The sequence below is a fragment of the Lipophrys pholis genome (genome assembly GCF_963383615.2).
Source record: "Lipophrys pholis genome assembly, chromosome: 17".
In the NCBI taxonomy this organism is placed as follows: domain Eukaryota; kingdom Metazoa; phylum Chordata; class Actinopteri; order Blenniiformes; family Blenniidae; genus Lipophrys; species Lipophrys pholis.
The window spans coordinates 14,525,262-14,552,848 of NC_137643.1; the positions used below are offsets into that span (position 1 = coordinate 14,525,262).

At 43.0% G+C, this 27,587-nt stretch overlaps 2 protein-coding genes across 2 annotated transcripts; one reads left to right on the plus strand and one right to left on the minus strand.

Moving 5' to 3' along the window:
* Positions 1–1,699: 1,699 nt before the first annotated feature.
* On the plus strand, positions 1,700–18,989 carry LOC308122887 (cyclic AMP-responsive element-binding protein 5-like). Its single transcript, XM_080485041.1, has 10 exons — positions 1,700–1,746; positions 4,200–4,266; positions 4,535–4,628; positions 6,290–6,399; positions 7,796–8,046; positions 11,425–11,551; positions 16,251–16,613; positions 16,730–17,002; positions 17,174–17,282; positions 18,146–18,989. Exons 2-10 carry the CDS (start codon positions 4,213–4,215, stop codon positions 18,295–18,297), a joined length of 1,533 nt encoding a protein of 510 aa, XP_080341167.1. The 5' UTR covers positions 1,700–1,746; positions 4,200–4,212; the 3' UTR covers positions 18,298–18,989.
* Positions 18,990–19,310: 321 nt separating this feature from the next.
* tril (TLR4 interactor with leucine-rich repeats) lies at positions 19,311–23,271 on the minus strand. The gene has a single exon (XM_080485454.1). The coding sequence runs from the start codon at positions 23,026–23,028 to the stop codon at positions 20,536–20,538; it is 2,493 nt and encodes an 830-aa protein (XP_080341580.1). The 5' UTR covers positions 23,029–23,271; the 3' UTR covers positions 19,311–20,535.
* Positions 23,272–27,587: the final 4,316 nt, after the last annotated feature.

Genomic DNA, 27,587 nt, shown 5'->3' on the forward strand with positions numbered 1-27,587 from the left:
ATTACAGTAATACTACACAATGTCTGTCACAGTGTTGTATACTTTGTGCTTCTCTTGGTCTTTGATGGCGAACATGTTGAGTTTTTTGACAAATGTTTATCTAATATTTGCAGGACTCTATACTATAATGATTTGCCATTGCATTAAAACGAGAAGATGTAAGGCTGTTACTGAACCATATCCACTTTGTGTGTGTGTGTGTGTGTGTGTGTGTGTGTGTGTGTGTGTGTGTGTGTGTGTGTGTGTGTGTGTGTGTGTGTGTGTGTGTGTGTGTGTGTGTGTGTGTGTGTGTGTGTGTGTGTGTGTGTGTCAAACTGGAACATAAGAACTTCAGATGATGTGTCATTGTGTTGGTTATTGTCGTAGGCCTACTGTTTAATTCTAATAATCTAATAAATGTTCTCATTCAATGTAAAAAAAACCAAATTGAGTTAACAAGTGAGGTTGTGTGATTTGGTCTAGAAGGAAGAAATACAGACTATTGTAGACCTTACAAAGATAGTAAAAACTCAACCCCATCAGTCCAGTTCTCAGGTCTTTCCACTGGATTTGTTTCACTCAACGAAACATGAAGATTTCAGTTTTCATTCAGTAAATATTCGGAGCAAACTCCCAGAAACATGCAGAATGCCTCCCAAGCTGAGTTCTTCTAAATGATGGCTGGAGACCTTTCAGTTTGCTTTAGACAAAGCAATAGCATCTCTTATATTGAATTTACTTATTTTGCTGTTAAATTTTTTGTCTTTTCTTGTTTTGATTTTGCATAATTCTATTTCTATTTTTGTTGCTGTTCATGGTTGTTGATGTAAAGCACTTATTGGCTTGTTGTTGAAATGGGCTATGCAAATATAGTTATGTTTAAAATTGTGTTTCTAATAATAAATGAATTCTTATTCTCATCATGAGAATCAGTAGTAGTTGCTGTACTCTTTAAATTATGTAATGTAATCTCTCTCTCTCTCTCTCTCTCTCTCTCTCTCTCTCTCTCTCTCTCTCTCTCTCTCTCTATATATATATATATATATATATATATATATATATATATATATATATAGTTGTCATTGTTACTTGTTATAGCTCCATTAATACCTTCTTATTATCACTGCTACACATGCGTTATAAGACAAGTCTTATCATGATAGTATTTCGGTGTCAGGTTTCACTTTCCGGAAAAGTATACGGGACGTATAATAAAATGCGACCTACTTTCTCTCCACCACATGCGCACAACATTATAGTTGACTGCAACTTTTTTGTAACTTTATTGTTTTAAAGTTTTTTCAATGAGTAATTATCAAAAAAAAACAACAACAAAAACAAAAACTTGCAACTGTTCCTCATTTTGACGAGTGAATTCGTTATAACCACCGGAGCGTCCCGCTTCGAGTCGTCACTAAAAAAGAAAAAAAAAGGTGGGTGTCGTCCTCCCACCCCGTCTGCCCCGCGTCTCGTCACGTTGCTTGTCTGCTTTGTCAGTCCGGGTCCACCACCACCATGCTTTTCTGCGCCGTCCCGTCCCGTCCCGTCCCGTCCCCCTACCGGCCGGTGCGGTAGCCCCGCCCCCCGCCCCCCACCCCCGCCTTCGCCCCTCTCCCACCGTACGTCCGCAATGATTTAGAAGTTCAGGAATCCCACGTGACGTCACCGGCGGGGTGATGTAATGCTTCTGTAAATAGAACGTATTGTAATCTCGCTCCAGTCCAACGTGGTTCCTCCGCGGAGCGCCGCTCGTCCCTTTCTACACTGGTAGGTAAGCCTCCGCGTTTACTCTCATTCACAAAACTTTCAGTCCGGCTCCTTTCTGCCGTCGCCGCGCTCGGGCTACCGAAATTACTTGTGAGCTTTGTGTCTTGACTTTTTTTTTTTTTTTTTATATATATATATTTTGTCGGCGTGTGTAACGGTGCTGGAAACTTTTTTTCTGGCTCCATGTCCCGGTGGAGTCTCATCACCACCGGGTGGACGGACTGAGCGCTCCTGTCTATTTAGGGGGGTGTGACAGCACTCTCCATACAGCTGTGCGGGGCTTGTTTGTGACTCCCAACAGGTTGTTTTTTTGTTTTTTGCTTTTTGTTTTTTCTCTTACGCAGAAGGAACTGAAAATGAAACACATGTTTCTGGGACATGGTTTGATTTGTGTTTGAGTTTCATGTCCGCGCGATCTGATGCTGCTGTCATGATTCATCCATCCGGGAAATTGTAACTTTAAGGAACTGTGAGTAATCGAGGTTTATCAACTCTTTTAGGTGGAAAGTGAAAATGGTTCACAAGCACAAGTGCTAATAAAAAGTTGGATGTGTACGATCTCATTCATTCCCGCTGCTGTGCTGATCGATGTGGAGCAATAATAGACGGAGAAGGCGGGAAAACGTCTAATATAACTGTCACAAAGACAATAATCCGCCTTGGAAATGACAACATGTTGTCTGGTCTGTTGTTGGATTTGTGCATTATTGGTGACGTCATCACGCATTGATGTAACCACTGACGGACAGAAGGTTTTGCTGGAAATGTGCTGAGTCTGCTAATCTCATACCAGGAAAACAGAGGGGTTAAACAGTTTGCTAATGAAATAGACAGCAGGGATTTAAATTAAGGATAAGAAACATCTCAAGTGTTGACAAAGTCACAAAGGCGGTAAACTAAAGCCGTCTGTTGCATGGAAGTTTGAAGCCTTCTGTTTCTTTCACTGCGAAATCATAAATGATCTGTGTTGATATCCATCTGTTTATCCACATGCGGGGACACCGGCTTACCGGTTTCATTTTGTAACAAACCAACATGACACACACACACACACACACGCACGTACACAAACACACACCTATGAAGTCACCTCTACTCACCAGGGGTTGGAAAATGGGGACTGAGGCAGGTTCAAACCTGTCAGGAGTCAGCCCAAAGTACAGCCCTCCCTCCGCTGGCTCCCACCCTCATTCCTTCTCTCTTCCATTCATTGTGTCCTTCTCTCTCTCTCTCTCTCTCTCTCTCTCTCTGCCACTTGCCCTTTCCATTCCCATCTCTCCATCACCCCCCCACCCCCCACCCCCTGCTCTTTCCATTTCTTATGGAAGCATGTACTTTTGCCCTCTCTTTCCTGACTCCTCTCTTTAGTTCTCACTCTTTCCCATAACATCAGGTCCCACTCTGCTCGCTCACTCCGCTCACGCGAACCCAAAGTTTCAGAGACTGTGTGTACCTGTGAATACACTCCTCAGAACTACCATCTTCCACCCGGGATAACACTGAATGTACTTCCCGATGGAGTCGACTTCCTCTTCTCGGGTGAAGAGCGAGGAGGGTCACCCCGTTGACCTGCGGGCCCTTTCTTTCTCTGAAACTTGTTTGGAGACACACATCTTAGAGGAATGCCTGAGGTCAGGGAGTTCAATGGCTTTCCACTTTGCTTTCAAAGGAAAATGAAGGGCTCGCAGCAGTAGCACTTCAAATAAGTCATAATTAACCCCCCCCCCCCCCATCAGATGCTTAATACACCCAAAAGATGAGCTGACTGGGTCGAATAGGGGTTAGTGCTACGTGCTGGTTTAACATTGTAATCAATTCTGATACTTGCTGATACTTTCATCCAATGTTTGCTTGGTGAGCATTAGTCCTTTCATCACATTTGTATTATCATCCAATGCCCTAATGAAAGCCTAATTGTAGGACGACACAACTATACTACACTGAGTCATTTTCTCCATAATAACCACGAAAAGTACAGATCAGGATTCTGTAAGACTTTGATGCTCTTCTGGTGCCTCCATGTTATTAGTGCGGATTAATGAAAGGCTGAAACGGAAAGCATATTGTGCGTATTATAGTATTTGTCCAAATGAAAATGAATGCCGACAGTGTGCAGCAATGTGCTCATAGACTAAGAGTGTCCCCCCCCCCCCCCCCCCCCCCCGCTGGCACCAAAGGGATCATTTTCCTCAAGACAACGTTGTGTCTCAGGGCGAAACATCCATCATCTGTGGCAACTATCTCATTACGCACAGCGTCCCACAATAAAGGCCCGACGATCGCCGCGTAGTGCGCGACTTATCTGAGAGCACTGTCTCTTTGTAAACCCAGAGGATAAAGTGGAGAACTCCAGGCTGCGTTGTGAATGAACTCATCGGGGGCCGCGATCGGAGCGAGACGGTGGGATGAGGCTGGATGTTGATATGTTGTTCTCTCTTCTTGTGTTTGCGCAGGCTTGTGTATGACATGAATGACAAACAGGACAGGCCTTATGTGTGCGGCGCCCCGGGCTGCTCTCAGGTCTGTTCCTGCTTTCAATACTTTTGGGTGAAAAATCATGAAGCTCAGTGTAATAATAGTAATAATAATAATAATAATAATAATGATAATAATAATAATAATAATAATAATAAAACATGAATGAATTGCTTGACAGGTTCATAACTCACAAGACACTCACAAGACTCGTGATGAGTCAGTGAAGTGATTGAACTGAGCGACCCATCCTATGTGTCACGCAGCTGCGCTCATCCCTTCATATCTCTCTCACTCTGTCGATATACTGCAGCGTTTCCCGTCGGAGGAGCATCTGGTCATCCACAGACACAAGCATGAAATGACGCTCAAGTTCGCCTCCATAAAGACGGACGCAGCTTTCACAGGTAAGGCCGGCTCTTGAATCGCCTCAACAGCAACAGTCAAAGAGAAAAAGAGGATTGGCTCACCCCGGTGAACACTTTGACTTTTAATTAGCAGCCTACTTTAATGATCCCCCCCCCCCCCCCCACCCCCTCCCCACCCAATGACCACACAAGTCCTCTTCTCTTTTTGTGTTTTCGCTCCTCCGACTTGCTATATGTCACTCAGTTCAGCTGCTGTCTGGCACACGTGTGTGGTGACCCCCTTTTCGGGATCAGTGCTTGATGAAAAAATGATGACGATATGTTATTCAGTATGAAATCAGATAACCTGGATACAGGCTTCCTTCCCTCAGGTAGTCTGTGCGGCGAAACAAAGCTGCTCACGTTGCAGCTTGCACATTGTACGCCATCAGATTAGGCCCGGCACACAGTTGATCGGCATCACCGAAGATCCACTTTGGTTCCAAAATGCGGAGACAGAATGTAGATGATCAACTCGAAAATGTCTATTAAGTCGGTGGAACCTTCACACATCACGGCAGTTTTGTATTTCTGTATCATTTACGTACTGGAAATAAATACAGAAATGTTTATCCATCGAGTTTATGATTATTAATGTGCATTATGATGACATTACAAATGGGAGGGGGATGCAATTACAATTTTCCCAAAATTCTTCAAGCTGATTTTTTTCCCATTTACAATGTGCAAACATTCTAATTGCATTTCCAGACAAACACTTACATAGAGCTTAAAACTATGGCAGTAAAAATGACATTTCTAATAAAACTTTTTGTTCTTCCTTTAATCTTTTGGTCTAATTCACTCTATGAGAAAATGTTGTGAGGAATCAGTCTGTTTCAAGATAAGTCATATTAACAGAAACTATTTGTTCTAAATGTTTCTCTCATCTCTGATTTTCTCTGGCGGCAAAAATATGAAGCATATCGTGCACCATCTTGTTAATATAGTATTTTTTTTCAAGACATTGAAAACATTTTAACATTCATGATATGTAAAAACATTTTTTAGCAAAAAACATTTGTTATTTTCCTTGGTGATATAGTTCGCAGTTGGTCCTGGGCATAGATTTTGTTTCAAAACGCAAAGGCCAATACAAAGTTTTGCAGCATTCTGAGAAAAACACACAAAAAGTAATTTGACCATATGACAGGACAACGCACACCAGAACTGTAATCTCGTAAATATAAGACCTAAAATGCTGACCAGGGTTTCACAAGCTGATATCTCTTCACTGGAGCAACGTGATCCCCTGACCGCGTTGTGTCGTGGTCAAAATACTGTCTCATGACGATGTCTGTTGCCCTGGAAACGGCTGTCTGTCTGCATGTGCATGGGATCTAAGCTGAGAGGAGTCTTCCTCTGCATCTCCTTGTCCTGCAGCCTGTCACGCCTCCTGCAGGAAGTCTCATGTCAAAACAAAAGGCACCGCTGACCTTTGACCCCGGCATGTTTAGACGGCTTCCAGAGGCAGACTGATGTTATCAGACATGCAGAACAAGACTAAGAGAAGACTTGTTTCCCCTCTTTGCATCACTACCTGGACTTAAGAAAGCACCGCCAGAGAGGGTTGTGGGAATAGATTACAATGAGTATGTGTTTTTCTTTTAACTTATCTCCTCTCCTCTGTGTCCATACCCATGTGATTCTTGTGCTTTTAGACCAGACTCCGACACCTACCAGGTTTTTACAGAACTGTGATGAGGTTGGACTGTTCAAGGAGATAGAGGAAGAGTTTCTTCAAGCACAAGAAGAAGAAAACAACAAACAGGTATTTTTTTTTTGCAAAATAAAAAACAAAACAACATTTCTCATTCCTAATACACATATTTCCTGTATTATATCTTAAGATGCCTCCAAATAAGGGGGGAGTATCTCAGAAAAAGGTTCATACTGTGTATTCCTTTCCACACATTTGGGGAAATGACTTCATTGTGTGGATCTTCAAAACAGATCTAATGTAACTTATTTTTCGGTCTTTGGTTTAAACGCAGTGTATATATCGTCACATATGGTGTCAAAGGCTCAAAAATCAGTAGTGTTGTCCATTTTCATAATTCTGTCAAATTCTAGGGTTCCTGCACATGCTTAAGTATTCTAATCTCAGTTTAAAGTACCACTTCAAATTAATATAAATTTTTATTTTGAGATTAGTGAAAGAAATGTGAGGGTTTTCAAGTTTGGTTCTAAAGGCTCTGCACATACATCTGTGTTTATGTGTATATACACAGACGATTACCATAAATATTATAATAGTATGTGTTTCACTGTGGATACACCTGATAAATATTTAAAAATTACACACGTTCAACTTTTATAATAGTTTTGACAGTGAAGGTCATTTTCAAAAGATAAATAATGCAGATGATAACTTGAGGTCAATTTCAATTTTGAAAGAACTTTCATGACTGAAACAGAAACAGGGAGTCTCGAGATTCAACCATTTGAATAGAATAGAAAAACGTTATTAATCCAGAGGGGATATTCTTTACTTGTGTTTTTTTTTTTTCCTTGTCTTTTTCTTATTTTGGAATAGAAAACAATTGGAATGCTTCACATGTTTCTGTGTCATGCTTGACGTAACTCAATCACTTTTAAATCTCTCAACTTCTGCAGTTTCAACATGATTAACTTCATGAATCCTTTTACTGTAACTCTGAATCATCATCCAAAAAGGGTAACACAAGTAACACACTGGATATAGTCATTTAAGGAGTAGAAGGTACAGATATTTGTGAAGGGACTCAAAGCAAATACCTGAGAAGTCTACTAAAGTGGAGTAAGAAAGTCCAAATACTAGTACTTTGTAAGAGTGGAATAATGTACAAACGAGATGCACTGCAGATTTGTGTTTGAGAGCTGCAGTTTGCTTGTGAGGTTCTGTCAGGTTTGTGTTCTGAGTGACACTTGTTTGTGAGGGAGATGAAAGCAGTCGGACCCAATTAGACAGCTGCAGATATCTGACCTGCTGCAGGAAAGACACACCAGGCGATCACATTCAGGCCTGTAAATTAAACAGCCAGTCATCAAACACCTAAACACACACACACACACACATACACAGCCACACACACACACACATGTTACTGCCACAAGTGGTCCCAGCTGTTTATTGTTCTTGTGCCCCCCCCCCCCCCCCCCCCCCCCCTGCTCCCCCAAACACACAGACGCTTTCTCATAATGGGTCATCGTGCATGAACCAGCTCAAACCCCAGCTTCAGCTCCAGCACCAGCCTCAGCCTCAGCACCCACAGCCGCAGCCCTCTCTGCATCACCCGCACACCCATGCCTTACGTCACCCGCAGACCCACGGCCCCATGATGGCCCCGAGCTGCAGCTTGGCCGCCCAGCAGGCTCTGTCCTCCTCCCAGTCCGGATCAGTCATCACTCAGGCTCCTTCCACCCTCACACACTCAGGGTGAGTACACGTACCGTAAACCACACACCGATATCGCACCTAATCAGTCCCTTCTTTCACCATTTTCATACTGTTTTTTCTTTTTTTTTTTTTTGGCTCATCTTTTCTCTGGATGTATCCTACCTCATCCTGTTGGCATTTCTCTGCATAATTCATCAGTATGATAATGAACTGAGAAAAAGGAGGGGGAAAAAAAAAATCAAATAGTAATTCACAGAGAAGCCAAATCAAAAGAAACGAGCAACCGCTGCATAACCGCTACTCAATCCCACTCACTTTACCCACCCTGGGACCCGACGACCGTCTCTGTTGTGTCTGTCAAGACTCCGACTGGAGTCTCTCAGCGCCTGGACAGCTTCCACGGCTCCCTGGTTATCATGCGTTCAGCAGACAGATTAGAAGAGTTCCTGTCTTTCATCCCACCACCAGCTGCTCCCGCCCCTCCTGGTAGTTCGGCTGGGAGTTTGTGAAACTCAGTCGACCCTCACTCAACAGAATTCATCTTTATGACTATACACAGAGTGGTGTAGTGGTTAGCACGCTCGCCTCAGCGCCAGAAAACCTACGGTTCAATTCAAGACCTTTCTGTGTGTTTGCTCTGTGATGGACGAGATACCAGTTTGGGAGTGTATCCTGTCGATGGATGTTTAAAAAAGGGGTTCGAGTTTTGGAAAACAATTGATTTATCATTTTCAAATGAATTTGAGGCCATGAAAGTGATGAATCGCAAAATTAAATATCACGGCACCATTTCAATGTGATTGTCAATGATTAATGTCACTTCACATTCCACACAATTATTATGGAAGTTTTATAAAATTCCATATTCATTTTGTGGAATGTTTTTTAAAACAACAATAACATTATCTGACATTCTACAATAGTGACAAAGTTTACTTAATCTTAAATATGTTAAACATGTCCCTAACTGACATGTATGTTTTAGTAACTAATTATAAATATACTAAAAATAATAATAATTAAAACAAAATAGAAACATAAACATACCAAAGTTCTGATTTCTTCTTTGAAATGTTCCACAATATATTGTTTGACTCCTAAATCTACAGATAAGCTTTATTTAATTCTGAAATTGAGACAAATAGTTTTTTAAACACAGACGACACACGTTTTTACCTCTAAATCAATTTTGTTGAAAAACAAAATCAGAAATTCCTCAAATTCAAGTATTTCACTAATTGCAATTACTAGCATCGCTTTTATTAGATTTCAGTTAAAGTTAGTTTTTGTTTTCTCTTCAAAATTCCTCCCAGCATTATATACTATGATGTACTGTTAATTGCCTTTATTAATATTTATTCACATTTGAGTTGTATATGTTTTATATATTAGTATTTTGGCACATTACTGTTCAAAATTTGCTTTCTGATTTGTATCACTTCTTTTTTTTTAAGGGTTTCATATAAACAATTAAAAACATTCTTAGATAGTATTAAATAATAATAGAAAAACTGTCAAAAACACAGAATCACTTATTCAATTATTTTAGTTTCCTTTTTTTTTCTTTTTCTTTTTTCTCCATTCTCTCTTGGTGCCTGAGATTTATTCACTGACCCACAGAGACCACAATTGAACCGCCACAAACCAAATAAAAGAGCCTCCTTATATCAACCTGGGAAAAAAAAGGTTTTGTGTGTCTGGTTGTAGTGGTTAGCACTCTTGAATCACACTTAAAATATTTGATGTTCGAGTCAAATTTTGGGGCTTTTCCATCTAGTTTCCATGTTTCTCCTTTGATTGCTCTGAGCTGTGAATCAAAATCACTTTAATTCCCCACACAAGTCCCCAATAAGGATTGTTCCCACTCGCTTTTTTTTTTTTTTTAAGTTTTGGGCAGCTTTTCATATAAAGTAAATATAGTAACATGTATAATTCTCTTATCTAAGCTTTACAAATATAAAATCCTTCTTCCCAACTATCAAGTGGCGGATGAATTACTCATGCCTGCAACAGATACTGTGGATAAACAAAGCCTCTGTTACATCTCTGCACTTGATTAGATGAGTCAAAGCACCAGAAGTAAGTCAGTGACATAATAAGCTCCAAACATCTGTCCAGCCCAGACAGGACATGACAGGACGGTGGAGGGAGAGTTGACAGTCGATTTTAGTGCAATAAATCAATGCCAGCCGAATCCAGACACCATGTTAGTCAGTTGAAACCCACTAAGTGTTACTAAATGAACCACGGATTGAGTGTCTGACTGTTTTCCATTGTGTTTACCACCGGTTTCCATAGCGACCTGGTCTCCGAGCATCTGGCTGTTGGCCCGGTCGAACTGTTGTGGTTACATTAAGAAATGCTGTTTTGGTTTGTGTGTGTTTCGTTGTACGCTGAACTGGGTTGCATACCCCTACCCCCCCCCACCCCCCACCCCCTGCCCCTCCCCCGATTCGGTGATGACATCATGGCTGGTGACCTCAGCGCAGGCGTGGAGGCCCACGCTGCCCGATTGGCGGCAGGCCAGAGTGGTTAGGTCAGCACATGGCACCCCGGGTCTCTGCAGCCCCCCCCCCACTGAGATCCCAGAGCTGGTCTCCTCCCTCGCAGGCTGTCACTTTATTTCCACATCTTTCAATCGTTGTTACTTCTTCTGTATACACCACTTTCACTAACACTTTGAGAGTGAATCTCGTTCAGTAGAAGAGTCTCTCCTTCATTTGCAGCCACGTCGACGGGGTCAGGTAGGAATGCCAGTGTTTTGACACATCCTTTCTGTGATTCCTCCCTCCATCCCAAAACAATGAACCTCGGAGGAATTTAAATTGGGTGCTACTGTTATTTAACAAGTTCAACGCCACAGTCTGGTTCTACAGCCTAATCTTCTCCACAATAAACATAGCACCTTTTCGCGAACAACCTTTTATGGGACTGTTTCCCTCTGTAGATCCTGGATCCAATGAAATTTATGAAGTCTGCGTGGCATCCAGTTAGATTTTTGTAAATTGTACATTTTTACGGCTTTTCAAAACCACAGACTAAATTCCAGCGAGTGCCACCATTTTAGAGAAAGAAATATCACTCTGTTTGCTTCTCTAAAATCATCTGAGCAATATTTTTGCAGCTCAAACTCTAACATTGGATTTCAATGTCAGCTGTGACCTTTTTCTGTCTATATTTAAAATGTTGTTGAACACAACCCTCGTGATCCAGTATTTGTCAAGTGATGTTTCTACCTGTGCGTCTGAAAACCTGTAAAAGTTATCGATCGCACAGATTTCACATGGATCTTCACTTCTCTTCCACCGGCCATCAACACCCAGTTAAAGCTCCTTAAACTGGATCGGAGAAATTTTATTTTGTGGCTCGCTTCCTGCCGTGACCCCTCTCTTTGTCTTTGTGTTTGGCTGACCACAGGCCGGTCCCCGGGCCTCTGTCCTGCCTCCTCCACATGCGGAACAGACACAGACAGCCCCTGCCAGCCTCCTTACCTGGCACCCTGCCAGACCCCGCCATGCAAGGGGCATCTGCTCAGCACATGACCGTAAGTACTGGGAGGCGGCGTTTGCCACGCTCAGGCTCACACGCGTTCAGACACGCATGCATCATGATTTATGGACGCAGGTATAATGGCCAAAGTGGTCAAGGTCGGAAATATTCATGGTTGACAGAAAAAGTCACTTCACTCTCGAGGATGAATTAATGAAAAGTGTCAAACTCCAGATGGGCCTGACCTTGTGAGGAACTCTTTAAAGCCGCGCTTCCGTGTACATACGTGCTAATGCTTTCTTTTTGTCACAACCAAAGTTATTTTTGTGTCAATATTTTTATTCTTTTGAAAGAGAAGCAGATGTCTTGTGTAATGGGTATGCCAGCTCCAGTACACAACACTTCCTGCTTCACATTGAGGACCGTTGTGGATCAGATCAGTAGAGTTTGTCCATTATACTTCACCTGTGTGCATCAATATAAGTTTGCACATATTTCACAACCACAACGAATGCCAACACCATTGTTTTTTAATGTGAACTGCATCATTATTTATTGTTTACGGTTCAAAATCTGAGCTTATACATGTACATGATTTCAAGTTTATTTTGAAATAGAAGAAGGCATTTTCTGATACAGTAAATGTGAAACTATCAACAGGAAATCCTTTGCTTATGGAAGAAAAACAACCAACTTTATGTAACACGAGCCACTCACACAGACCTGAAACTCCCTCATGATCATGCTTATCTTTTCATTTTGACTTCTCACCAGAAAACAATTGTTTTTTTCCCCAGATATGAAAGTTTATAATTTCATATTCTCCATTTGTATGCATGCGTTTATTCCCACAATCCAGAAATTTGAAGCTAATGGGTGTCTAAATTGAATGAATGTGCGTGTGTTTGGGTTTATGAATTTGCTCTGTTTATCCAGGACGTATCATACATTCACCAATTATTAGCTGGAATTCGGTTCAGCATCGCCCAACCCAAGATGTATAGGCTTCAGTATAAGGCGATGTAGTAGGAGTAACAACCTGTCTGCTGGTGCTTCCTGGAAAGAGGGAAACGGCTCGGGATTATGAAAAAAAAGGGCTTCAGCTTCAGGAATGCAAAATTCAATGATTAAAGTGATGCAATTGGACAATGTTTTCAACATAAAAGCATTTGTTTCAAAGCAAGAGCAGCCTTCGAATTTGGTTTTATTCTGATAATACAATGAGGTAATTCCCATATGAGGAATGATCCGATCCTTTTCATAAAGATAAGTCAGGACTGAGAGAAACCTGTGTATTTATTCACTAAGTGTCAGACATTCATCATAACTTTGATGAGATGTTAAATACTATCAAGAATGTTACTTTTGAAAGACGCTGCTAGTACTGGCAAGTTGATATTTTAGTCGTGTAATACTGAAAACACACCCTGCCTCACCTTGTGCCTTTGACCTAATTAACATAGACAGGAAGCAGAGTGTAACCCTGCACACACACACACACACACACACACACACACACACACACACACACACACACACACACACACACACACACACACACACACACACACACACACACACACACACACACACACACACACACACACACACACACACACACACACACACAGACAGACAGGAAGTCACAATCTGCAAGCTCTCCCTGGCTTTTCTTGGTTGTTTTTATTTGTCTTGTGTCAACATGCTCTAAATCTCCCAACTCTTGAATTTTACATTTTCTCTTTCTGGGCGCATGTAGCATAAATAGTTAAATATATAGGTGCTATCAAAAGCAGCTTCAAAGCGAAAACTGTGAAATCGCCTTGCGTCCACTCACACGCTCTCTCCCTTTGTGCTCCTTTTCTCACACACACATATAGGTTATGACTTCTTGTAGCAGAGCTTGTATATAGAGTGGCAAATGAAAAGTGGTTTCAGATTGCACAGCCACTCAGGTCCCAGGTTCAAACCTCAACCTCTCTTCTTCTTACACACACTCTCTCTCTCTCTCTCTCTCTCTCTCTGTCTCTCGCTCTCTCTCTCCCGCACACACAAGTGTACTTCTATCTTTGTGAGGATACTCGGTGACATAATGCATTCTCTACACTCTCACATTAACCATCACTACTCAGCCCTTACCTAACCCCTAACCCTGAAACCATGTGATAGCTCATTAACAATCCTCTGCAAGTTTGTCGGCCGTGTGCTCAAGTGTCAGCACTCCAAAAATCTGATTCACCTTCAGCAAAGACAGACATACACTCACTCAGACAAAGAAACATCTTCCTCGCATCAGTTTTATTGGAATCTGGAATTTTCAAAGGTTTTCCTTTGCCTTTCTGTGGTGTAAAATGGGACTCTGCTTCTTTAAAACCACGGTAGGGGTATTAACATGCCTCTGTCGTACAGTAACGCTGCACTCAGCTCAAGTGAAAAAGCAAACATTTAACAAGTGGATCAGTGTTGCATGTACAGTTTTGTGTCTTCATTCACTGATCCCTCAAGACAGAAATATCAAAGTGATGTGTCATCCAGGCCAAGGAGACCCATGATGTAATCGCCAGCCCCAGTGTCAGGGTGTTTCTATGTAGTAAACAGAACTGAAATACTCGTGTCCCATCCTGTTCAGTGTGTGTGTGTGTGTGTGTGTGTGTGTGTGTGTGTGTGTGTGTGTGTGTGTGTGTGTGTGTGTGTGTGTGTGTGTGTGTGTGTGTGTGTGTGTGTGTGTGTGTGTGTGTGTGTGTGTGTGTGTGCGTTTGACTGGCAGCCGGGCTGGTAAAGCTGGCACAGACAGCTCAGTGACCTCATCCTTGGCACAGGCTCAATGAGCTCCCTCTTTTTTTCAGAGCTGAATGGCGGAGAGAGAAGAAGAGAAAAAAAAAATCAACTTCTCCTCTTAAAGAAATATTGTGTAACAGGGGTAGATAGCAAAATTACCCGGGAGGAGTGGGGGGTGGGGGGGGGGGTGGGTGATGTCATGCTCCAAACATGACCTATCCCTCTCTCTCTTTCCTCTGCTGAGTGTGGGAGAAAGGTGAGATGAGGTTTAATTTAGCTCATACAGTCTGTTTAGTCGAGGATACATGGGAATGATAAAGTGTGAAGGTATCAAGCTGCAGACGGCAGCATTTATTGGAACACATTGTCCTTCGTACCAACAGTTGTCTTCGTGGAGGCGAGTGGTCAGGAGGTATGGTAACCATGGAGGAAAGTGACAGATTTCACTTTAAGCTTTTTGCTTTCGAAATTTCACCACATTGGGAAGTACCGGTAATAGCATTCATTTTTTGTCTGAAGACCCACAGACCTACCGGGCCAAACACTATCCTGCTTTAAGATATAAAAGCAGGACTTTTCAAAACAAAAGCAATGCCAAGTTTCCCAGGTCTGTTCCAATTTTTAGGAATGGTCTTTTTATGGTTTTGTTTGGCATGGTATTGGTCTAATTGATGGTTTGAAGGATCTCAGATCTTCATTTGTCCCTGAGAAACCAAGTGGATGAATATGATTTTAAAAGAGTAAAAGAGTAGCCAATCAATGGTTATAAATTCTGTGTTGAATATTAAACGATATATTTCTATCACTACTTTCAAAGTTGATCAAGTGGATGTTCATTTAATCCATCTTCTGAACAGCCTTTGTTCAAGTCAGGGTCATGAGGTGCTGGATTCAACCCAAACTCACGAAGATGTTGTGTGAAAAATTCTGTTTAGTCAACTCGCCATAAGTACTGCTCAAGAAATGGCTCACAGTACAGAGAGTATATAACTGGAGGACACTGGGAACCCAGCCGCACATCTCAAACTATATGAAATATGTAACTTTTATCAGTGTCACTTGACCTCGGAGTCCCTGGGAGTTGAATTTGGTCGTCCGTAACGTCCCACACGGCAGCAATGTGATTTATAGATTAGATGGTATGGAAATATACAAATCATCATGAGATGTCTGTAACCAAAGCTCCAATGGCCACTTGGTTTTCTTTTTTAAGACATGACACAAACAATTTTGTCCTTGTAAGATTTAAACTCGATCGACTAAACAATCTCACAAAAAAAAAAAAAATTCTATAACATTTCAGTAAGGTGCGTCTCGTAGAGGCTGTATTGTGATGAAAATAAAAGATGATTTCTGTGGCTGACATAACGATTCAGTCTGGGTTTTTCTTTGTAATTGATGATTCTGAGTGGCTGCACAGGGTTGTAGTGGCCGGTACTCTTGTCTCGTGGCAAACTTATTTCCTGTTCAATTCTGGGCTTTGGGGCATGTCTGTGCAGAGTTTGTTCTCATGTTCTCCCTGACCCTATGTGGTTTCTCAGGTTACTGTATTATCCTCCCACAATCTAACAACATGCACCCGAATCAGGTCAACTGGACTTGGTCAGTTAACAAGCCAGTCTAGTCAAGGGAACAGTGTGAACTGATGATAATAAGGGCTGAAACATCTTCAAAGACAAAAGTCCAGGTTGTGTGTTTGTTTTGAGATGCCCCCTACCCTACATGCACAAAATGAGAATATCCATAGACATAAGCTCAATCATCTGAACAATCTGCTCAGCTGTCAAATTAAATTCTTCATCTCATGTTGCATTACTATGAGAAAAAAGAAAGAAAGCTATGTGTTATTTGATTGGATTATTTCACTGGGGGAATTTCCTGTCAGTAACTCAATCAGTCAAAATGACAAACAACAACAATTCAATTGTAAATCAAGTACCTGAATCTCTTCATTTGTCATTTCTGCCTCCACCCAGAGATCCAAGCAGACGATGGGCCACCATTACCAACAGCACCACCCAGGAATGATCAACATCAACAACCCTGTAACGCCAATGGGTCATATGATGGAGATGATGTTGCAGCGCCACCAGGCGCCACCCTTACAGCCGCAACACCACAACCACCATCATCACAACCATCCTCATCATGCGCAGCTTCCAGCTCCACCCATCACCTACCACCAGCGATGCCAAGCTCCTCCTCCACCACAGCATCTGAGAAGTCCCAACAACCACCAGCTCCACCAGTCGGGGGGCGTCCCACACGCTCACCAGTCGCCGCCTTCACATTTGCACCAGGGGTCATCACCTGCACCTCCACTTTCTGCTCCAACGCAGGTGAAATCATTATCTTAAAGAGTATTTTATGTCTTGTATCTCTCTCTATATTATTTTTAAATGAATGTATTCACGCACAAACACATTAATCTAAAGAAGTGTTTTTGTGTGTGCAGTTGTCTCCAGTTGCACAACAAATGCACCCATCCCAGCCGCCCCACCCTCAACATGCACTGCAAGCAGGGGCTAACTGTGGCGGCGGAGGAGTGGGGGCAATAGGAGGCAATCGTCGCAGGAGGACGGCGGAACAGGACCCCGACGAACGACGGCAGAAGTTTCTAGAGCGCAACCGGGCTGCGGCCACCCGCTGCCGACAGAAGAGGAAAGTGTGGGTGTCGTCGCTGGAGAAGAAAGCCGAGGAGCTGACGCACACAAATCTGCAGCTACAGGTGGGATTCGCTCTGCACACACACACACACACACACACACACACGCACACACACACGCACGCACGCACGCACGCACGCACACACACACACACACACACACACACACACACCACTGCACATACCATCAGGGTGTGTACATCATGGATGCTTAGCATTTCTCTGTGTTCTCAGAACGAGGTGACATCTTTAAGGTCAGAGGTGGGGCAACTGAAACAGATTCTCCTCACTCACAAGGACTGTCCTGTCACCACTCGGCAGAGAGAAGCGCAGGGGTACCCCAGTGAGTAACCCCCCCCTCCCTACGCTGCACCCCCAGTTTTGAAATCTCACCTGCTTTTCCAGATGTCCGGCATTCATCATCATCTACCATTCTGGGTATAATTCACATGTGTTATACCTTATATGTGCACATCAGGGAATATCCCACGATCACAGGTTTACTTGCTATGACAAAGCACTCTTGTACACAAACAGGGACCTGGGAGTGTGTCTTACAGAGCTGAACAGCTTGTGAGAAATGAACTCTGCTTTTAATGTTGCAGTCTCCAAATATTAGCAATGCACTTTTACTCATAAAGAGAGCCAATGAGGGGAAAGTACTGCACTCTTAACTCTCCGTTTAAAGGAATAGTTTACCCCATCTTCTGCCACACTATTTTGATGAACCACACTTTGACGGTATTTAGAATGCAACGGAATGCAATGCTTCTTGCATTGGCTATTTTGCTTTGCACAAACCCAGCAGGAAACAAGAAGTAGACCATGCCCATATTGCTCCCTGATGCAGGTTGAAGTTGATGATGAACTGCAGATGGAACTGGCCTTCTAATGAAAGTATGTAATGAAATATTGCACCTTGTGGCTAAAAGGAAAGCAGACACGTTTTAAACTTCAGAGAACAAAAAGGGATGCAACATTGGCATGTGTTGTATTGATATATTTCTATTGTTGTCTTTTTACCTGTATGTACAGTATTCATTTGTTAAAATAAAAGAGATATTTTCATTTAATCTGAACTGTAATGAGTTTTCATTTATATGTTAAAAAACAAAAAGGTTTATAAATGAATCACATGTGTTAGCAAGCACGCCCTCACAGAGCGGCCCCTCACAGTCTTTGATTGACAGCTGTCTCTGTGTCCAGCTGCAGGGGTTAGCCCAGAAGGAAGTCCCACCCCTGTAGACCCTGGCTCCCATCTGCAGACTATCCAACACAACAGCATCTCCACTTCCTCGACAGTTGCAGGCGACACAGAGCATGACCCCCCACCCAGGACACTAGCCTTCAACTTGTAGATGAAATACTGAACTGGATAGGGGAAACCGGAATCCGCTGCAAACATGTAATTTCATTCCCCAGTTGGAGAGAGAATCAGAAACACACCCTGAGAGATAACGTTGTGAAAAATTAGGTTTTCTGAAAGCTTTGTTAAAAAAAACAAAAAAAAACAAAAACAAACATCAGGGTGACACAGTAACTGAATGTTGTTGACGTTGAAAATGCCTCTTTTCTGTTCACATCAGGCGAAGTTTTGTCTGCAACCTACTGGCTTCACACATTAACTATAACACATGTGTGGATGGTTTTCTCTCTTATCTTGCACAAGTTTTGAAAAACAAAGCCTATACTTTGTATTTCTTTGAAGCACAGGAAGCTTGCTGTAAAAATTTACAGTCGCTTTTTCAAGAAATCAATCTGCAGCAGAAATATCTATTTTTTTTTTAAGATATAACATTTCAGAGTATTCTAAATAAAAGTCAAAATTCACAACTGTGTTGGAAAAGCATTTAAACATGACTGTACACTCTTATTACGAACTGTTTGCAAGTTAAAAAAAAAAAAAGCCTCACAAAATATCTATAAAATGCACTTCATGCCTCAGTCTTTGTCAATTTCAACTCATTTACACTTAAATGACGCTTTTGTACTATAAAAATGCTGACAATCGCTGTAAATCTAACGCTGAAATAAAAGCACTTATTATTGTATCATTGTTTCCATGTCGTTAAATCTGTCGCTTTATTCTTTTTTAGACGAGGTTATGATGGTGGAAGAAATTGATGCTTTGAGAAATCATATTAAGGTCCCCAGTTTAATCCTGTACTTACCCCATGGTCTAGTCTGCCACCTAGTGACCGGTTTTGTTAGTGATTGTTGACCATAGAAACTGGACTTCTTGAAGAAGTCATCATTTGTAAATAAGAAATGAAAACTTTAAAAATAAAATTAGTCATATCATTGAAGGTAATTGTTGCACACTTAAGGATTGAGTTTTGGAGAATACAGGAATAAACACGGCTTTGGTGCAAAATATTGAGAAGTCACTCAAACAACTTTTAATGTCCGACAACCTGACATCCTGATTCTCTTCGCTGCATGTGTGTTGTGTTGTGTTGTGTGTGTTAGGAGTCCTGCAACACTTGAGAAGTCAGACCAATGACTGCATACAAAAGATTTATAAGTATGATCCTACATATTAAAAAGAAAATGCATTAATATAGATCCCAAAATATATTTGTGAATCTTTCCATCATTTTAGAGAGAACATGCACTTTCAGTGTCCAGCTTGCACTAAAAGGCCGACAGGCTTTAATGTTTTACACATATATGAAGGTTAAGATGTAGAGTGAGTTATATCAAACTAAATGTGAGGCACTTCATCTTCTTGATTCATAGGAAGTGCTTAACGCCATTGTGACACACATACAATCAATTTACCTTTTTCCCATCAAACCATGCAAAGTAACCTAGAATTAGCAGTAGAACCATTATGGTTTATTATAAAATATGTGTAGTAGCTCTCAGTAGATCACAATAAATATTCTGCTTGCGATGCTTTTATTGTGAATTTACACTTGAATGTTTGTTTTTTTCATCCCACCCTCTCCGAGCTGCTTTCTGTGCTTTACATAATAATTGCCTCACTTAAAAAAAAACAACACACAATTTCATTCCAGAAACACTCAAATGACAAATCAGTCACATTGTTGGGAATTTTACTTCTTTGTGTAATGCAATGTTGTTGTTGTTTTTTATATAAAAGTACAAAACATGATAAATGTATAGTACAAAAAAAAACAAAAATAAAAAACATTTTTCTGCCAACCAGCAGCCATCAATACATACTGTACAATAATAAGACAATATGATGTCTGTGAATTCAGTATTAGCACCATAGTTGAAATCAGTGGCACATCATCCATGCGTACAAAGCTGCACTCTCAACAAATCGCACATTTAGAAACACTCACAGGTGCAAGGAAATGAAAGAGGAAAGGCACAAAGCAGGAAGGGGAAGTCCAAGGGGATCAGACTTCCTCTGCTGTCTGGAAAGGCCCCAATGAACTCGACTGTTCTTTGGTCACTTTAATCCTGAAAATGTTACTATGTGCAACTGTTGACGCCTCAAACACGCATATTACTTATTGATGGCGCTGCACCGTGTCTGCTGAGATGATGTGGTATTCTAAAGGCTAAGGCAAAGAAAAGTTCACATATTTTCTATTTTACAGTGTTTTGTTTTGAGTCTCGCTCTAGTCAGAGAATCTCTGCATGTCGCTGTCTCTCCGAGCAGTGCTGCCGTCCAGAAAGCGATCACAGGGGAACTCTATGAGGTCCCCTTCCTCCAGCGGTGCAAGTCGTGCTGGTCGGCTGCTCTGGTAGGTGGTGAAGTCGGTGGACACGGAGGCCGTCGGCATGGCAGGGCGAAACTGGCGTCTGGTGGAGTACATGTGTCGTACGTGCACGGCCGACTTCCTCCTCTGCAGCCTCCTCCTCACGCTCCGCCCCAGCCAGACTCCGCCGATGACGAGCAGCAGCACGGCATTCCCCGCCAGCGTTGCCACTGTCACAACCTGGAGGTCAGAGGTCAGGGTGACTCCAGGGCTGACCCCACCGGGATGAGTGACCAGGCCCACGCAGTGGTCACGCGGTGCGACTTGGCACACGGACCCTCCAACGACTCCCTCCACGCAGACCATGTAAGTCACGTCTGAGCTGAGCTCTCGGAGGATAACAGAGCGAGACGTGCCACTGGCGTACACGTAGCGAGGAAAACGGTCCGGGGTGCCGAACCTGTCAAACAGAACCCGGTAGTGAACTTCGTTGAGTCCTGGCCCATGTCCCGGTGTGTAACGATTATGATCCAGGGTTGTCCAGTAAACAGTGGCAGTACTGGACGTCACTTGGTCCGCTGACACATTGGTGATGAAATGACGGTTGAACACACAAGGATCCGTGATGACAGGGAGAGTGTCTTTCTGGGCTGACCTGAGAAGCTCAAACTTCCCCCCCGTCTGCGCTGGGCGAGTGGTGGTGAGCCTGATGGTTGTTGCATTGCTTGGTGCGGAGGTGGCCGAGGGATCAGTTTTGGAAAAAACATTTGACCTTCGTCTCCCTTTAGTGCGTTTCCCAGCTGCCTCTGCGGCGGGTCGTGACCTTTGACTGGGAGACGCCTTTACTTTTACCCCTCCCAAAAATGAAGACGACCCCACCACCTCCGAACCTCCTTGGTCTCCCTGGATTCCCACCTCTTCCTGTCCTTTGTCTTTCATGTTTGCTCCCTTGTTCCTTATTACTAATCCATCTGTGTTTCTTTCAATCCAGCCTTCAGTTGGAGCTGCTCCATCTTCCTTTCTCCCTTCTTGCTCCCGCTGACTGTCGTCGCCGGTCAACACCTTGTCATTGTGCGTTGTTCTTCCCCCCTCACCCTCTACCTTTACTAGTACACCCCCTCCCCTGCTTTCCTCCGGCCCAGTTTTACTCCTGCACAAGTGAGTCCAGTTCCCAAGGGGCTGCAGCTGGGAGCTGTTCACATAGTCTAAATATTTGCCCCTCAGAGTTGCTGGGTAATGACATTGCAAGAATACAGTCAACAACTTGCCCTGAGAATGTGCAGCAGTCATCCATCTCTTCAACTCCTGCAGGCGACAGTCGCACGTCCAGTTATTGCCATGGAGATCCAAGTCGTAAAGCACGTTGTTGAGCGCAAAAATGTCACCAGACAGACTGGTGAGAAAGTTATTCTTCAACTTAAGGATCTTTAGATATTTGAGTCTTGTAAAGGCTAAAGGGTCCACGTTGGAAATGTGGTTGTGGCTGAAGTCCAGCTTCTCGATGCGCTCCAGAGGGTCCAGGAGACCGGCGGGGATCTCCTGCAGCTCGTTGCCATCAATCAGAAGCTCTCTGAGGCTTGACAGCCCCTTCAGAGAGCCGCTGTCCAGACGAGAGATCTTGTTGTTGCTCAGTGAAAGCTTGGCCAGCTTTTTCAAATTTTGGAAGACGTGGTTTCCGATGTACTGGATTTCATTCTCGGATAGCAGCAGAGTTGTCAGAGCTTTGAGTTGAGAGAAAGTGACCACATTACGCACGGCTGACTGCTTGTTCTGGGACAGATCTAAAAAGCGCAGGTTGGTTAGTTTAGAGAAAGCGTTTCTATGGATCTGTTGTAACTGATTAGATTCCAGATGGAGATAGTGTAAACTGGTCAAACTTTTAAAAATTGAATCCTGCAGAACTTCTATTTCGTTACCATCCAGACGTAATTTAACAAGATGATCCAGGTTGGAGAAGAGCTCCGGTGTGATTTTCTTGATGCCATTGTTGTTTCCATACAGAATAGTTAATTTTTTAAGAGGCTGCAATGTCCCTGCAGTTATAGCTGTTAAAAGATTATGTCCCAAATACAACTCTTCCAACTTTGACAGCTTCTCAAACGCCTTCGGATGAATAACCCCTATTTGGTTGAACTGCAAATTTAATCTTAGTAGGTTGCTGTACCGTGTGAAGTCGAAGGCTGAAATGTTAGTGATGAAGTTGCCCCCCAGGCTGAGGATGAGCAAATCTTCGGGGACGCGCGCCCCGGGCTTTGGGACGGCGCGCAACCCGCGGTTGGTGCACAGGAGATGCTGTGGGTGCTGGCAGTCACAGCTTTCAGGACAAAAGTCCACCGGCGTGGAAAGAGACGCAAACCCACTGAGCGGTAAGAGGAAAAGGCATATTCCCACCAGGAAATTGCTGGTATCCATTTCCCACAGCGCGGCCGGTCCCGGCGCAGCGTGCGACGCTTTGTGTTGCTCAGGTGCAGTCAACCCCTCTCCCGTGTCACGCCGGAGAGCGATCCTTCCATAATTCACTCGTTTCCCGGGAAAGTTTTGCAATCTTCAGGTACACGACTTCATCGCGGAGCGGCATGATCCACGGAGCGGATCGATGTGTCCACTGCGCTCTGAAGAAACACTCGCCTGCCCAGTAAAGCCTCCAACATCCCCCCAAGTGGTCATCTGCTGCAAATTACAGAGTTCAGGCGCTCAGTGTGACACACACACACACACACACACACACACACACACACACACACACACACACACACACACACACACACACACACACACAGAAGTTAGTCCCTCCCACGCAACTCTACGACCCTGCCAATACCAGATGTGCACAACTCCAAACGCACGAGATCCAGAATGTTGCGCGTGCACGCAGGTAATCAAACACACACACACACACACACACACACACACACACACACACACACACACACACACACACACACACACACACACACACACACGAGCTCGGTGAGGGAGGAGGAAACTGAGAAACCCTCTGACCGAGTTTTGTGCGCGCCCCCGCAGCCACCAGGGGTCTGAGATTTGGATCAGATCCCTGATAGGCTATGGACAAAGCAGACAGTAGGATTTCTTTTACACAAAAAGACCAAGGGTCCCCTGTAATCTACAACTTGATGTATTTTTTTAAGGTAGTGCATCAACACCAGGAGTTAAAGAAAAGTAATATTTTCGTAAAATCACTATGAACGCAATTGCACACTCTCCACAGGACGTCCTGTCTGGCCTAAATATACAATACGGAGACTGTATAATTAAAGCGTAAAACACCCACAGTGCAGTGTGCAGGCTCTCCGTCACCATCTCAACTCTGCTTCACTATTCTCTCATTAACGCGCCCTTTCCTGCAGCATGGGGCAGCAAGGATCACAGATGGTTCACATTTTCAAATGAGGAATTCAGGTCGTGGAGCGTGCGTTAAGTCTGGTGAGGAGAGGTGCCAAATCAGACTTTCAAAAACGGGAAAATAAACGCAGAGTGAAGCATAATTCTGCAGACAGAGGGTTGCTGTCTGCACTGTATAGGTTTATGTTCTGGACCGGTCTGAAGGCATGCAGTGCCACAGCCGCGACATCTGCACATTTATGGAGAACACGAGGTAGATTGCTTATCCTTTGACAAGGTCTACTGAAGTCGTTGTTCAGTGTTGCCGAACTAACTTGCTGCCTTGTGTTGCACAGCTGACAGGTGAGTTCAAGTCCCTCTGCATGACAGGTTTCCCTTCATGTTCAAATAAATTACATTTAGTAGAGATATACCTAACGCAAAAATAATAATAATAAAAAAAAAAGGTGCTGTAATTAAAGGACCACTTTTCCAACCAGTGTTCAATCTTTTCTGAGAGGGGGCGCCAGAGAGCATTAATGAAACTCCATCATTCTATAAACATAGAAATTGAAGGCATAACTAGTAATTATTTTGGAAAGAAAATCAATATTTGAACTGAAATATTGTAAGTGTAATGGATGCAGATTTTAAAGGCAAGGCAAGTGTATTTATCTAGTTCCCTATCAGACACAAGGCGATTGACAAAGGATCTATCTATCTATCTGAAATTTACTGACTTTGCTAACATTTAAAACTCTTTATCATTCACTCTTATTTAACCTTCAGATGTACATTGCAGTTTTTTTCATAACCCGTGCTGATCATCACCTGCATCTGGTGTCTGTAACTGCAGATTTGCCAGTCATTCAGCACAAAATCTCTTACATGCACAAAAATATACATGTAGAAAACAAAATGCTTTCTCAATCAACCGGAGCATAAAAGTGATGCAATTGTTTCCAGTGGTGAGCTAATGCATGACTGTTTCAGCGTACAGACTGACTACTCTCCCCGTTTGGCCCCATTCTCATGCATATCTGTTGGTAGACATCATTGGATATTATAGCAAAGTGAGTGAGTGGGTGTCTATGAGTGAGGGAAAGACAGAGAGAAATACAACCCCTGGGGAAGCCCATCGCCCTGGGAGGTCATTTCCTGTCTGGCCTTTTCTCCAATGTGAATACATGCATCCCTGGTTCTCCTCTCTACATCCACGTCCTTCTCTGAGGAACACACACATTGAAAAAAACACTCAGTGATCTGCAGTGGCCCCAGACACAGTGGGACCAGTCCAGTTGTTTTATGGCAGTCGCCTGGACTGTTTTAGAGTTGAAAGGAATACAATAAAGTTTCATCAGGCTTTTACTGTGCAGCGAGAGAAGTAACTTGAGGAAAAGTATTGAGTTTCCACATTCAGAGGAGAGTAGGAGTGAAGGATGCATCCCCAGAGGGCTCAGTGTGTAAATGAGATGAAGTGAGAGATAGAAGAGGGAAAAAAATACAAACACAGTGTGAAGAAAGAAAGAGGAGGGGATGACAGGAGGACGAAAGCCATTCCAACCAAGACAGACAGTGTTGTGAGGTGGAAAAGTGTGTCGGAATACAAATGCAGAAAGACTGTGGTAAATAAAAGGGCACCACTGAGCGCTCCATACAGTGCTGTCTGCCACAGTGCCTGCAAACAAAAAGGCTGCAGACGTGTTTCACCAGTCCATCTTTTCACCACCTCTCTTTTCCCTACAGGACCTCCCACCGTCCAATCAAACGACAAGACATTTCAGTCTGCAGAGAAAGGAAGTGTCGACGTGTGTGTGTGTGTGTGTGTGTGTGGGAGAGAACCTGACAGGTTTGTGTGTGTGTGTCCGTCTGGAAGCTATATCAGATTTTTTTTTAGAGTTTCTACGTCATCAGGTCAAGTTTAAAAAGATCAAACTTTATAATGGCGACAACAGGCATCTTTCAACAACAGACATTTTATTTGGTACATAGAGAAACAACAGAGGTGTACATATTTGAACATCCAATATCTGCTATAGTACTGAAAATGCATCTCTCAAAATTCCCTCCAGATCATCTCAGACTTTCCAATTCCAGTCACACGAATCCCCACATCCACCTGCTCGTCTGTATTTTATCAGTTAATCAGTGCTCAGCTGTCTTTTCCACGCCGTTTGTCATACTGTCATGCCATTCTTGTTCCTCTTCTCCATTCCAGTAACCTGTTTGATCCTGTGTCTGCTGCCTGCTGCTCTGTCTCAAAGAAATCAAAGTCAATTCAATGAAAGCACAGTGCGGTTTCTGTCAGCCTGGTTTGTGTCTCCACTCGTGGTTTCTGTCTATTTCCATTGCTCAAAACTATATAACAAATATCTGAGTAGATCTATCAAAATGACTCCATTCCAGGTCCTCTTCGTGTCAAATGCTGGTAATGTTGTAGTTGCAATTTAATGTGCGAGATCTGTTAATAGTGAGCACGATATCATGTTTAAATGCACAACAAGCCGACAGGTTATGGGAGTATTTCAGACAGATTTGCAGAATCTGCCCCGTGTCACTCGTGCAGCAATTGATATTCCAGAAATTGTCATTTGACACCTTTGCATATTTGACAAATATACTTGCAAAGAAATGCACCAAACACAGCAAGACTCACTGCAGAGGGACAAATAAGCCTCGTGCAAAGCCTGAAATTTGCCGGATGTTGCTGAAATGGAAACATGTGCATCTTATTGTATCTCAGTGCAGAAGGTCCCACTTTCTCCTTCAGGGCATTTCATACAAAACATGTAACACTGCATGAAACAAGCTCTTGTCTGCAGCTTATCTTAGTGATCAGTGCTATTGTGGAATGTACTGATTTAAGATGAACAGCACTTTGGATTAATGCGCCGCCAGTTCTCAAATCAAAAGAAAAACAAATAACACATTTTATGTGTGTTTGGGTTCATTTGTGGACTTGTTGCATTATGAATACAAGAGCCACATGTTTCTTAGCATGAAGCATTGTGTGTTGTTCACTTCCTTTAAAGTTTAGAACTAAATGCAACATTAGGAGAGAGCAAAGCAACAGGCAGAAAGAGACGAGAAGATGAGGAGGTGGGGATTTTGTGCGAGGAGACTTTACATGAGCAACAGCTGCTGGGATCATTAAGAGCTTAAGAGCTGGGAATCAAAGATCTGCTCCTCGCACACGTAAACAGTGTGTGTGTGTGTGTGTGTGTGTGTGTGTGTGTGTGTGTGTGTGTGTGTGTGTGTGTGTGTGTGTGTGTGTGTGTGTGTGTGTGTGTGTGTGTGTGTGTGTGTGTGTGTGTGTGTGTGTGTGTGTCTGCTTAGATGATTTACTGTGTTTGTGCGCTTAGAGGATGATGGTGAAACGGACTATCTGCTCTGTAGAGAATGATTACATAAGAGCACTAACATATCACTATATACAGATCTCAGAAACAGTCTTTTAATGATGAGGACAGATTCTAGGTGTGTTGACTGTGTATATAAATGACACAATGAGAGGAACACCTGGGCCCCAGGCGTGCAACCTTTCACATTTCCAGTGCTCCTCTTTTCGACTCCCCAGCTGGTTCCCATCACTGGCAGGGCAGAAAAGAGAGTGGGATGCTGAGAAA

Bases quoted from the DNA above. Each gene is read 5' to 3' on its own strand.
- LOC308122887 (XM_080485041.1), top strand. From the start codon at position 4,213: ATGAATGACAAACAGGACAGGCCTTATGTGTGCGGCGCCCCGGGCTGC. The intron at 4,629-6,289 runs GTAAGGCCGGCT...TTGTGCTTTTAG, and splicing joins GACGGACGCAGCTTTCACAG to ACCAGACTCCGACACCTACC. The intron at 8,047-11,424 runs GTGAGTACACGT...GGCTGACCACAG, and splicing joins TCCACCCTCACACACTCAGG to GCCGGTCCCCGGGCCTCTGT.
- tril (XM_080485454.1), bottom strand. From the start codon at position 23,028: ATGGATACCAGCAATTTCCTGGTGGGAATATGCCTTTTCCTCTTACCG.